The 13,138-nt window shown below is 45.7% G+C and overlaps 1 protein-coding gene across 4 annotated transcripts in view; it reads right to left on the bottom strand.

Moving 5' to 3' along the window:
• The window catches only part of SIN3A (SIN3 transcription regulator family member A), a 67,761-nt gene that overhangs the window by 44,349 nt on the left and 10,274 nt on the right, over positions 1 to 13,138 (bottom strand). For all 4 annotated transcript variants that reach the window (XM_060259806.1, XM_060259808.1, XM_060259809.1 and 1 more), the window contains exon 2: positions 609 to 830. In XM_060259806.1, coding sequence (XP_060115789.1) covers positions 609 to 797 — 189 coding nt within the window. In that variant the 5' untranslated portion in view covers positions 798 to 830. The remainder of the gene's footprint in view (positions 1 to 608; positions 831 to 13,138) is intronic.

The raw sequence follows: 13,138 nt of genomic DNA, 5'->3' as shown, positions 1-13,138 counted from the left end.
TAGAACAAAGCAAGAACCAAGCTGCACCTTTAAGACCAACAAAGTTTTATTCAGAATGTAAGCTTTCGTGTACTAGAAGCGCACTTCATCATTCCATCCTATTTTCTGATGAAGTGTGCTTCTAGCACATGAAAGCTTACATTCTGAATAAAACTTTGTTGGTCTTAAAGATGCAGCTTGGTTCTTGCTTTGTTATAGGGCCTGAATATCAGGCTGCATTAACAGTCCCTGAGGAAGGCTGAACACACATGGTCTTGAATTGCATTTGACATTTATCAGCAACTTTGTACAGGAAATTATAAAGTTTATTCTCGACCGCTCTTAATATTAGAGAGGGGACATCCCCAAGTACATTTCAGGCTGAGTTAGCTTCTCCCTTCTCCTTTGCTTGAAAAAGAATTTGAACACAGAGAAGGAAACCTGTACACAGGAATTGACATTTGCCTATTACTGAAACAAGGTTGGGGGGGGGGCGGAGTTTTGTTTTTCTAGATAACTGATGAAGAGACAAAGGGATCTCTGACTCTTGAAAGGCTACACTCCGAAAATCTTGTTGGTCTCCAAGATCCCACCGGACTTGAATCTAGCTATAGTAATAGTAAGAATACCTGGTAGCTGGGAGTTACAGAGTACTGGATTCCAGTAGCAGATTGCATGGTCTCTGAAACAGAATCATAGACAGGAGGCGCCGGGGCGAGGACCCGATGTTGGTGCTGGAAAGGTTCTGGGTTGCTGGCAATACGTCTTTGCTGCGACGCATATACCGGTGACTCCTGTTCATCCAATCGCCGCTTCATTCTGAACTCATGCTCAGGAAAGCACTACCAAACCTGCAGGGAAGAGCAATGGACAGACAGAGGCGATTAATCACTAGCCTCCTCCATAAGGCAGTGAGGCAGTAGATCCAAGTCAAGATTCTGGTCATCCATTTGAACTCCTGAGGAAATGGGGGCTGAAATGAAGATTTATAGGTAAACCAACCTACTGAGTTTCAGCTGTAGCATGAGTTTATCGTGATCCCATGTTCCCGTAAAGTTTCTCTCATTGGTGAAGTTATACCAAATAACAACTATTGTAGAACACGTTCAAGGTAACAATTTCTGCAAATGGCAACAGGTGACTACACCCATTTCACAGACACAGGTGTCTGTGAAATGCATTCCGGTATTGTAAGTATACTGTACTGAATGTCAACTAACACAACTTGCATGATTCTAGCGTGAACACAGAGAACACTATGTCTAGGGAAGAGATGCTCTGTATTCTTAGTGCTTGGGGGCAACAGTGGAAGGGCTTCTGGCGTTCTTGCCCAGCTCCCGATAGCACCAGGGTTTGGCTACTGTGTGACACAGAGCGTTCAATTGGATGGCCCACTGGCCTGATCCAGCATGACTTCTCATGTTCTTTTAAGGCAGGGGTGACCAAACTATGGCTCAGGAGCCACATGTGGTTTTTTCATATATATTGTGTGGTTCTTGAAGCCCCCACCACCCCGTTTCCCAGCTTGGAGAGGGCATTAAAAGCTAAAGTTGCTTTCTTTCTACCTTTCCCTTCCTCCCCATCTATTATGCCTTCCTTCCTTCCTTCCGCTCTCGAATATCTGACATACATGTCTTGCAGCTCTCAGACATCTGATATTTATTATATGTAGCTCTTACATGAAGCAAGTTTGGCTACCGCTGTTATAGGGGATACTTTGGTCTGAACACAAAATCAGCCTCAAAAGCTCTGGATTCTCTCCTTCCCAGATATCTAACTGGTGGACAGTTTAGGCTTGTAAATATACTTCATATTTCAATTGATGGAAACACTTCATGCGCTTCAGGTTCTTTGTTTATAACTGCAATAGGTTAGACTCATCACAATATAAAAGACTCTTAATAGTATGTTATGAAATACCAACAATTCTTTCAGTTCATACTGCAAAATCAGCTGGATGTTTTAAAAAACCCAGATAGAATAAGAAAGTGGCTACTTGCTGGCTTAAAAGGTAGCAGTCATATCTGTGGATCACCAGTATATTTTTTAAAAAGCAACCGCTAAGGGACAGAATCACATATTGTGTCTCCTAGTTGCCTGCCAAAATGCTCTTAAGCAGAGTTACACTCTTCAAAGTCCATTGACTTTACCAAAAATGTTATATGACAAAGGGAACTTAAGACTCTTGAAAGCTTATACCCTGAAGAAACATGTTGGTGGTGAAGGAGGAGGAGGAGGACACTGGATTTGTACCCCGCCCTTCACTCGGAGTCTCAGAGCAATTTACAATCCCCTTCCCCTCCCCAAAACAGATACCCTTGTGAAGTAGGTGGAGCTGAGAGAGCTCTGACAGAACTGCTCTTGAGAACAGCCCTGTGACTGACTCATGGTCACAACAACAGGAGCACCTGGAGGAGTGGGGAATCAAATCCGGTTGTCCCAGATAAAGAGTCTGTGCTCCTAACAACTACACCAAACTGGCTCTCAGTTTGCTACTAGACTAATCCAGCAGTGTCAAACATGCAGTTCGGGGGCTGAATCAGGCCCCTGGAAGGCTCCTATCAGGTCCCTGAGCAACTGGTTGTCATCTGCTTCCTTCTCCCTCTCTGTTGCTTCCTTCTGCATAATAGCTTGTTTTGCAAGGTTTACTAAATTGCACAGCAAAGCTACTGAGCCAAACCTCTCTTCCTTCTATTGACTGAGGCTCCCCGACCCCCCCCCCCAGTCCCTGGGGAAGGAAGGAAGGAAAGAAAAGAGCCAGAGCTTCCTTTGTCCAGTTCCTTGGATCCCATGGGAGAAATACAAAGAAAGCACTTTTAAGACTAACACGTGCTAATGTTTTAAGCATGTTTTAAGTTTTTAAAAAAATATATTTGTGTTTGTATTCCTTATAAAATTTGTATCTCTGCTACTTAATCTTAAATAGGTGCACACATGGCCCAGACCCTCAAGGCCTCATTTATGTCAGATCTGGCCCTCATAACAAATGAGTTTGACACCCCTGTTCTAATCTAAGATAAATGCATAACTTTGCTTTGGAGCACACTGCCCCAAACAACAGTGCTAGCTTCAGGATGTTGGCCATCCCCCAAACAGGTGTCCACAGATGTCCCCTGCATCCTACTGCCCTGGTTTTTTCTTGGGCACCCCTATGGAAAGTGTGAATGGTAAAACCATCAAGCCTATCAAACCTGTTTACCTGTTTAGGAGGCATTTAACAAAATGTCCTCCCTCGCTAGCCCTAGATCCAGCCTGGGAACCAACAACTTGTGACCAGCCTTGCTTATTCACCGGCTACACAGAGACCCATCTCTTGCCTCTTACTGTCCCTTGCCTTTTAAGACTGCCTGGCTGTAAGTCAACCTAGACCTAGAAAATTAGACTGGAGATTTCTGCGCCTTTTAGTAAAGCAACATACCGAGGCCCACAACACATCTGCTGTATAAGAATCCTCATTCTCCACGTTGCCAGCTAAAAAAAGGTTTCAAGAGTGTTTTTATGGCTCCCCTCCACATAGCAAATGCTATCATGTAACCAGACCACAAGGATGACCCAACTTTCTATTCTAAACCCACGTCTAGCCTTCTCAGCACAATGGAATACCGAGGCGGATTTCTCCTCCTTTAAATATAACCTCTGCACACAAATACTGGTAAAACAAACACTGAGTGACCAAAATAACAACTTCAGAGCAGTTTATAGTTCGGCTAGATCTGCTTAAGAGCTCCAGTCTTGAATCAAATCATTTCACGGTGTGCCATGAAGTTTATCTTTCATGGCTAGCCATTTCTCTTGCTTTCTAGAAATATGTACCCTTGTTATACACAAAATAAAAAAAATAAATAAATCAAAGTGTACCAGACTTGGGACACAGTCAGATCTAAATGCAACCGACAGAAATCCAGAGGATACTATGGAAGCAATGCCTTTGATTTCCATACAGAAGACTGAAGATTTATACCCCACCCTTCTCTCTGAATCAGAGTCAAAGTGGCTTACAATCTCTATCTTCTCCTTCCACAACAAGACACACTGTGAGGTGAGTGGGTCCGAGAGTGCTCTCCCAGAAACTGTGCTTTCAAGGCCATTCCAGCAGCTGCAAGTGGAGGAGGGGGGAATCAAACCTGGTTCTCCCAAATAAGAGTCTGCACACTTAACCACACCAAACTGGCTCTTCATAGAAAGCCCCAACCAAGTTAGCACACAGACACACCACCTACTGGATTTCAGATCACTGTTTAGGGTGAACAGCATAAAGAATTGGAAAAAAGTAGGGGGATGAGTATAGCCTAAGAACATAACCCAGTCTGGCAAAGCAAAGTAATGAATATTCCAAAGCTGTGCATTTTCAATGTTGGCTTTAAGATTTGCAAGCGCTTTCCAAAGGCCGGATCAAATCACAACAGCAATCAAGACAGAAAACTATTCATAAATCCTGGAACCTAGGGTGTTTCGAGTGCCAGTTTCAACATGATCCTCTTCGTTCCAGAATTCAACGTATTCTGTGAGGCCCATAAGGAACGCTTCGTGATCCAACTTTTTTTTTTTTAGCAGGAAGCAAAAGTTAACGTTCGTACTCAGGCTAGCCTAGAAACCAGCCACTACAGCCCCAAAGGTTGCCACCGAATAATCAAAGGCATGATTGCCACTCATTCAAGAAGTATAATGAGAAAAACTGCAGGAGACTTGGTTTCCTCCATGGAACATAGAACCTTTGATCAATTTCGGCTGATTTGCATGCTACAGCTGTAGCTCAGAAGGCATGATCTGGCCACATGTTGGGATCACATCCATGTTATGCTAGCCTAACGTGTTCTCTGCACTGCAACCAGGGGTGGAATTCTAGCAGGAGCTCCTTTGCATATTAGGCCACACACCCCTGATGTAGCCAATCCTCCAAGAGCTTACAAAAAAGAGCCTTGTAAGCTCTTGGAGGATTGGCTACATCAGGGGTGTTTGGCCTAATATGCAAAGGAGCTCCTGCTAGAATTCCACCCCTGACTGCAATATAAAGCCAATGTGTTGTAGTATCAGACTAGGACCTGGGAGACTCAGGTTAGAGTTTCCACTCTGCTGAAAACCCTTGCTGGGTGACCTTGGGCCAGTCACACACTCTCTTTCTACCCTACCTCACAGGCTTGTTGCAAGGATAAAATGGAGGAAAGAACGATGCAAACTGCTTTGGTTCCCCATTGGAGAGAAAGGTGGGGGTTTAACGGAAGTTAATATGCAAGGCTGACTTTGAATGCTTAGACTGGTCCAAGATGTGGCAGCCACGAGAGTATCAACCCCAGTTCTGAAACATCTTCAACAACTGCCCATCTATTTCCAGACCCAATCAAAGTGCTGGTTCTGACATTTAAGGCCCTTAATGGTTGGGGATAGGGACGATTACGGACTGCCTTTTGTAATAACCAACCCACCATTTAAGATCATCTTCCCAAGCCCAGCCTTCCTTTGTACCTCTGCATGCAGAGGTGAAATGGGTGGCAACAAAAGACAGGGGTTTTTCAGTGGTGGCCCCTTGCCTTTGGAATATCCGCTCCACGGAAGCTCGCTCAGTATTTTCTTTAGGGGCTTGGCCCAGATATTTCTTTTTATCCAAACTAACTGAGGGGTTCCAAGTACTGTAGCTGTTATGGTCTGTTTCCAGTCCAGAGACAGTTGCATAGATATCATTTTAGGATGCTTAATGTTGTATTTTGCTGTTTATAGCAATAATCCTTATGTTCTTTTTTTTAAAAAAAATTGTTCTACATATGGCACCACGGACAGGTCTCTAGGGAAGCGGTGTATATACATTTCCAAAATAATAATACATAACCAAGATTCCACCAACACAGGTGGTGGGTTGCCAATGACAACCACAACTCTCTTCCTGGGGACTGAATCTGCAGACATGCACCACGCAAGAGATGCACACGCGCTTCCCCGAAACTACTTGTCAAAATGCCAATAGAGCAGGGAAGTTTTTCATTCCGTGAGTCCAAATGTGCAAGTTTAAGCCCTCTGATTCAGACACGTGCCTTTCTGCAAAAGGCCAGTGAAGCTATTTCATACCTTGCATCTGGGGAAAGAGAGACCTTTAAAGCTCTGCATTTTGTAGCTTTGGGGACTGGGTTGTACAAGAACAGCAGGTGGAAGCACAGAGCGGAAGGAAGATCTAAAACACAGAGTTTATCTAGGAGCAGGAATACACATTCCTCCCTGCTTCCTATACATATTTGGGGATAAGACCTACTGAGTTCAGTTGGGCTTACTCACAGGTAAATGTGCATGTCCTATTGCCTGGTCCTTTGAAACTGGTGATGCCGGGGATTGAACCTGGGACTTTCTGCATGCCAAGAAAATGCTCCACTACTGAGCCAAAGCCTCTCCCTGTAAAGGTCTTGCTTGAAACAAAATTGGACCAGTTGTTTTTTATCATCAGACTTATCATAAAATTATTATGAATTTTGGACAGTAGCTATGTTGTGCACCAGATGGTTTTTGAATTGCATTAGTGTACTGCAAAGTTAAGAAGTTTTGTAAACTATTATACATTCCTATTATTTTGTAAACGGAGAGGCTGTGTGTTTTTTCCAAGCTGCTTTACCTCCGTGGTCCCATCTATTTCTGACATCATTGCCTAACTGGGGAGATGGTTAGTGCAATTTTTCTCAAGTATCCCAAACTGAACAGGGAAACTGAGAAAAACACAAGAGCCCCACCAGCCTTGGCAGGAGGCGGCAACAAGGAAAGATGGAAATTGGAGCTGCTCAAATGATCAGGCCTGCTGTGTATTTAATTAGGCTTCCCTCACCGCTAATTACACCTCCCCCACACCACCTCTGCCGCCCAAAGATAAGCTTTTGTTGTTATGGAAGAGGGAAGAAAAAAATTACCAAAGAGGGTAACATAGCAGCGGGGAACAGACATAAGCCCGGTTTCAAATCAGGCTAGCTCTATGTTGTGAAATACCTGGAGATTTGGGGGGTGGAGCCTGGAGAGGGTGGGGTTTGGGGAGGGGAAGGACCTTGGCAGGGTACAGCAGGAGTCTCCAACCACCAGGCTGCGGACCAGTACCGGTCTGTGGTCTGCTAGCAACTGGGCTGTAGAGCGAGGCAGAGGCGCCGCGCCGCCCCCACCCACCTGGGATCCAGGCAGACGGAAGAAGCAGCATGGTCTCACTCCGAGGATGCCTTCCCTTGCAGGGGAGGCAGCCTCAGAGGTAGAGTAGCCCCACCACCCCTTCCGCTGGCCTGGAACCCAGGCAAACAAAACAGGCAGCACGGCCTCACTCCGAAGCCTCCTCGGAGAGAGGCCACACCACCTCTTTCGTTCCCCCAGGCCCTGGGCCAGCGGAAAGGGCAGTGTGGCTGTGACCTTAGCCTACCCCTCATTTATACACCCCCGCCAATCTTTAAATGGGGAGAGGGAGGCAGACTGCCCTTCTGCTGCCTGGCTATCTAGCAAGGAGGCAGCAGAAACAGCCCCAGTCTCTATTTAAAGACCACCACGGGGCGCAGGGAAGGGGTGCGGGTGGGGACACAGCCTGGGGCACCAAAAACACCAGCACCTACCCCCTACTGGTCCATGGAAAAATTGTCTTCCACGAAACCAGTCCCTGATGCCAAAAAGGTTGGGTGCCACTGGCGTATGGCGCCATAGAATTCATCCTGCAAAGCAGCCATTTTCTCTGGTGGGGGCTGATCCTGGTGCCTGGAGACCGACTGCAATAGTGGGAGATCTCCAGGGACTAACTGGAGGATGGCAACCCTAATTCAGGCCCAGATGCAAAGGGTTCTAGAACCAGACTTGAATCAGGATAAGGTGCCTTGAGCGGAGGGGATTCCTTTTTTGAGCCCTTCCCCCACTCAAAATACCATCCAAACCGCTACAGGACATGCACTTTCCACAAGATAAACAATTACAAACTCTATTTACAACTCTGTTTTTCGGTTCAGAGAACCAACAGAGATATAAAAAAATGAGGAGAGGAAACGATGGAAAAAAATTTGGATACGTGTCATCCCCCGGGACTCCCCCTCCCCAGCATTTTCCTACAAAAAATTAGGAAATGTTGAGAAACAGCCTATAAAGGCCTTCTTTGTTTATGAGATGATGCTTGCCTCCCCCTGGGGACTCTGGTCTAATTTTCTGGAAGTAGAAGAAATCACCATGCTGGGATCTAGGATCTCCTTGACCTGCCTTCTTAGGGTTAACCTCTTCACCTCTCCCTTCCCGACCCAGACATTGAAGGAGAATCACAATGTCAGAAACTGCAAGCCGCCTAACAGAAGGGAGCTCTGACTCTCAAAAGTTTATGCCACGAAACTCTTGTTGGTTTCTTAAGGCACTACTGCACTTGAATCTAAGTGTTCTATTGCAGAAAAAAAGCTCAAGTCCAGCAACATCTTTAAGACCAGCAAAGTTTAAACTTCCACGTGTGTGCATGCTTCTTCAGATACAGATGAAGGCATATACCAGGGGTGGCCAAACTGTGGCTCGGGAGCTACACGTGGCTCTTTCACACATATTGTGTAGCTCTCAAAGACCCCACCGACACGTCAGCCAGCCTGGAGAAGGCATTTGTCTCTTTAAATCATTTCTCCAAGCCAAGCCAGCTGGCAGTCTGAGAATGCATTTGAAGTTAAAAGCTGCTTTCTTTCCACCTCTCTCTCCCCCATCTATTTTTTTAAAATATCTTCTTCATCTTCTTAAAAAACACCTGGAGATTTTTGGGGTTGAGCTGGGAGAGTGTGGGGTTTCGGGAGGGGAGGGAGCATGGGACAATGCCATAGATTCCACCCTTCAAATCAGTCATTTTCTCCAGGGGAACTGATCTCTGCCAGCTGGAGATCAGTTGTAAAAGCGGGGATCTCCAGGCCCTGCCTGGAGGCTGGCAATCTGCGCTGGACTCACTTTGTTCTGCACTTCAGGCCAACGTGGCTGCTCCCACTGCAGACCAACCCAACGCAGCTGCCCTTTGAAACAATCTGCAAGGACGTGTTGCTGTGGAGAGCTCCATCTCAAATGGCAAAAAGAAAGATGTATGTGCTTAGGCAGCACTGATTGCAGCAATTCTCCTCTCTCTCTCTCTCTCTCTCTCTCGGCTGGGCATAGCTGCAATTATTTTATTTTGACTGAACTGGGCATTCATATATTTAAAATGTTAGGAAAGCACCCAAGAGTGCAATTTTATGCACCATGCTACCAGTGAGCCATTTCGTGCTCTCTAACACGGCAAGGTTAATTCAGGTGGCTGGTCGTGTTGGTCTGAAGCAGCGGAACAAAGTTTGAGTCCAGTGGCATCTTTAAGGCCAACAAAGTTTGATTCAAGCTGCGTTTGTGTGCACGCATGCTTCTTCAGGTACAGACAAAGAAGGGTTCGTGCACACAAAAGCTTACACCTTATACCAATAAAACTTTGTTGGTCTTAAAGGCGCCACTGAAATCAAATTTTGTTCTGCAGCAAGATTTATTTATTTAGCCAATTTATAGTCTGCCCTTTCCCAAAAATGGGCTCAAGGCGGGGGACAACATTCTAAAAACAGTACAAAACAACAGTTAAAAACCAAATCAAGCAATACAATTTAACAAATTATAAGAAGATATTAAAGGCAGCTCAGTTGGGTTTAACACGATGGCAAATGTTATATTTGCAATCTCCCCAAGATTTCCAGTTTTTATTTTTTTTTGGGGGGGGGGGCGGGGAGGAAGATGTTATTTGTTTTCCTCATGGCATCAACATTTCTGGAAACCTACCTAAGGACGGACAACAAAGCAATGGGAAATCAGTTGCACTTTGCACTCGTGCACAGTGCTAAAAAGCAAACTTATTCAAAGCAACAAACCATTATTTCCTAAGCCCACGTTTGAAGGCATGGACCTGACAACTCAGGAAGAGGAATATATTGCGGTCAGAATTTAATCCCCTCTTTCCTGCAACTTTGATGGCTGTTTTTTTCTATCAGCAAAATGACAAGATGCGGTAACGACGGTTACCATACAGCCAGTGGTCATTTAACAGACTGCTTCATTAATAAATTCTATCTGTAACATTTTGCTATTCGTGAGTGAATTTTACAGCAACTCTACTTCACAATTTTGTGTGAGCTCCCTCTAAGTAGAGAAAGTGAGGTAACAACAAGAGAGTTGTCATAAAAGTGAGAAATCAGTTCTAGGGCACATCATTCTTCTTCACAGTAACCAGATAAGCAAAATTCATTTCAGATGTAATTTGAGAACATTTTACCCAGCGTGCATCTCAAAGCCTGCAATCCTAAAGATATGTGCTAGGAATCAAGTCCATCACTTCAGGCTTATATACAGCACAAATGACATGGAAGCAGAGCCTTGAAGGGCCTTCCATAATCTCTCAAATCTATTTTTTTTTTGCTTTGTAGGCTGAGATTTATTTGTAGACAAAATACTGAACAAATCAACATGTAAATTTTTTAGGTGTCACCTAATAAACGTTTTAACTAAATAAATTAATATAGGGGCATTTAAAGTATTTAAGGCAAGTTTTCCCAGCAATGGAGGAGATCTCTGAAATCTAGCACATTTATTCAGAGAAAACAGTATGGACCAGGGGTGGCAAACTCACTTAATGTAAGAACCACAGAGAATAAATGTCAGATGTTGAGAGCCGCAAGACATGAATGTCAGATGTTTGAGAGCTGCAGGAAAGGAAAAGAAAGGGCAGGACAGACGGATGAAGGGAAATAGATGGGGAGGGAGAGTGGAAAGAAGCAACTTTAAATGCATTCTTTAAATTGCCAGCTGGCTTTGCTTGGAAAAGTGATATTAAAAGAGAAATGCCTTCTCCAAGCCAGACGACAGGGCGGTGGGGGCTTTGAGAGTCACACAATATGCATGAAAGGGCACGGGTGCCTCCAAGCCACAGTTCGGCCACCCTTGGTATGGACCATTTCTACTCATATCTGATGAATTCAGCTTGGACTCTCGAAAGCTTACACCCTGAAGCTCTTCTTGGTCTCTAAGGCACTACTGGATTCAAATCTAAGTGGTCCACAAATTATGCTCACTCAAACGAAACTCGTTTGTCTCTCTCTGACTGCTGGATGGATTAGACTCTGACTCAACGAGAGAAAAGCAAAGCAGAGACGACACCTGCCAGTTTCCCCAAATTTCATTACATTCAACAGCCTATCTGAAGAACTCCACAACCAACTGTGGAGGAGTGGTCAAAGGATGAGGAGAGGGTGGGATTTTGTAGCGGGGTGGTGAAGCTCATTTTGGAACGCTGCGGCTGAGCATTTCTCCTTTTTTTATTAGCATGCCTTATTCAGGCGAAGCACCTGAGGACAGAAAGCACCAGCACAAAAGACAGTGATTAAGGCTGGTGTGAATTAACAGACTGAAGTGCAAATGCAGTCTCTGCAAGGGCCACCAAGGTCTCCCTTGTCACCGGCTACTGACAATCGCCCAATTCCATCCCAGTGCCCTCAGATGACCTCCCAAGGGTTTGTTCTTTAAATTGTAGCCAGGCACCGTGCCGAGGTCGGCCACACGGCTTCCCAGACGTGTCAGGCACGTGGCAAGGAATGGAGGAAGACCTCCCTGGGCTAGTCCAGCTTTCCAGCCAACCAGGTGCTCTGTGTCCACACGGGGGAGCGAGAGGGGGGGAAGAGTTCCTCCACCCTCTTTCAGCCGCTTGTCACCACCTTCCAACCTGGGGGGGGGGGGTTGCATTTGAAAGGAAAGAGCCGCAGGTGTGCAAATGCTTGAAGGAAAACAGGAGGGTGAAAGGCCTGGATACAGTTAAAAGAGATCACGGCAAGGATAATGAAAGAGAGAAAATGAAGCACCCTGGGGGAGAAAGAGCTGAAATCCTTCTGGGAAACGATCAGGGAAACAGCAGTCCACCTATTAGCAGGACTAAGAATAAGAAGCTGGTGCCCAGCAGGGCAAGGATTCTCTCTTCTGTGCTGTGTGGTCAACAGTGAACCCCTAACACAGTTGCTCCCTCGACAGAATACAAAATGGAGTGGGGAGGAGCAAGCTTTACATGTTAAGCATGCACAAGGCTGCAAGCTAGCCCCTATGCATGTTTGTCCCCCCCCCCAAGTTCCACATTCCCCCACCAGCAGCAGTTAAACAGGAGCTTGCAGGCTTACATTAAAAAAGCAAGACCCTTTGGGTGGGCAATGACCGGGAAATCTAATAAATAAAACCGAGGGAAAGCAGCAAAGGGGGGGGGGGGAGAGGAGAGATAGGTTTCCTCCTGGGTAAACCACATGCAAAGGATTCACACTGCAAACACCAATTAAAGACTACAGCCAGGGAAGCATTGGGATCGCAGCCTTGCTAATCTGAAATGAAATACACGGTGGGAGTTATGGGAGGGAAGGGAGACAAGGACAGGTTGAACATAAAAAGCAATCTGGAAACGGGGGGGGGGTATTAAAATGTATGATGCAGTGGAAGGCGAATGAAAAAATAGAATAGGCTTGGAAACGCATCGTTGGGGGGGTATAAAAGTTGGGGGTGGGGTAAGGAGGAGAGCCTGAATATACAGTAAAATGCATGGGGGGGAGAAAAGATAATAGAAAATGCTTGGAAATAGGAGTGAAAAGATCAAAGGCATCGTTGGGGCGGAATAAAAGCTATGGGGGAATAAGGAAAAGAGCCTAAATGTACAGTAAAATGCACGGGGGCGTGGGAAAAAGGAAAGAAAATAGAAAGGTACGAAGTGGGGGAGTGAAAAGAATATCAAAGGCATAGTTGGGGGTATAAAAGCTATGGGGGAATAAGGAGAAGAGCCTAAATATACAGTAAAATACACGGGGGGGGGGGGGGAGAGAAGGAAAGAAAATAGAAAATGTTTGGAAAGGGGGAAAGATATCAAAGGCATAGTTGGAGGGGGATGTAAAAGCTGAAGGGGGGTAAGGAATCGAGTTTAAATATACAGTAAAATTCATGGGGAGGAGAAACAGCAAGGAAAGACAAGGATTCCCCCCCCCAGGACCACCCCCTTTTCCTCTCCCCTAGAGGGGAGGAGCCTCCTCACACGCAGAGGAAGGGGGAGGAGTCTGTATTACCGAAGGAAAAGAACGGGGAGGGGGGAACCAGAAAGCCACGGCGAGTGGGCGGAGTCAGAGCGCGCCCCGCCTCCCGAAGAGCGCGATTCCAATCGCCCCGCCTCCTCCTC

The sequence above is a fragment of the Heteronotia binoei genome, chromosome 19 (assembly GCF_032191835.1).
Source record: "Heteronotia binoei isolate CCM8104 ecotype False Entrance Well chromosome 19, APGP_CSIRO_Hbin_v1, whole genome shotgun sequence".
Taxonomy (NCBI): Eukaryota; Metazoa; Chordata; class Lepidosauria; order Squamata; family Gekkonidae; genus Heteronotia; species Heteronotia binoei.
The sequence above is the reverse complement of the archived record's forward strand: the minus strand, read 5'-3'. Positions and strand labels throughout refer to the sequence as shown.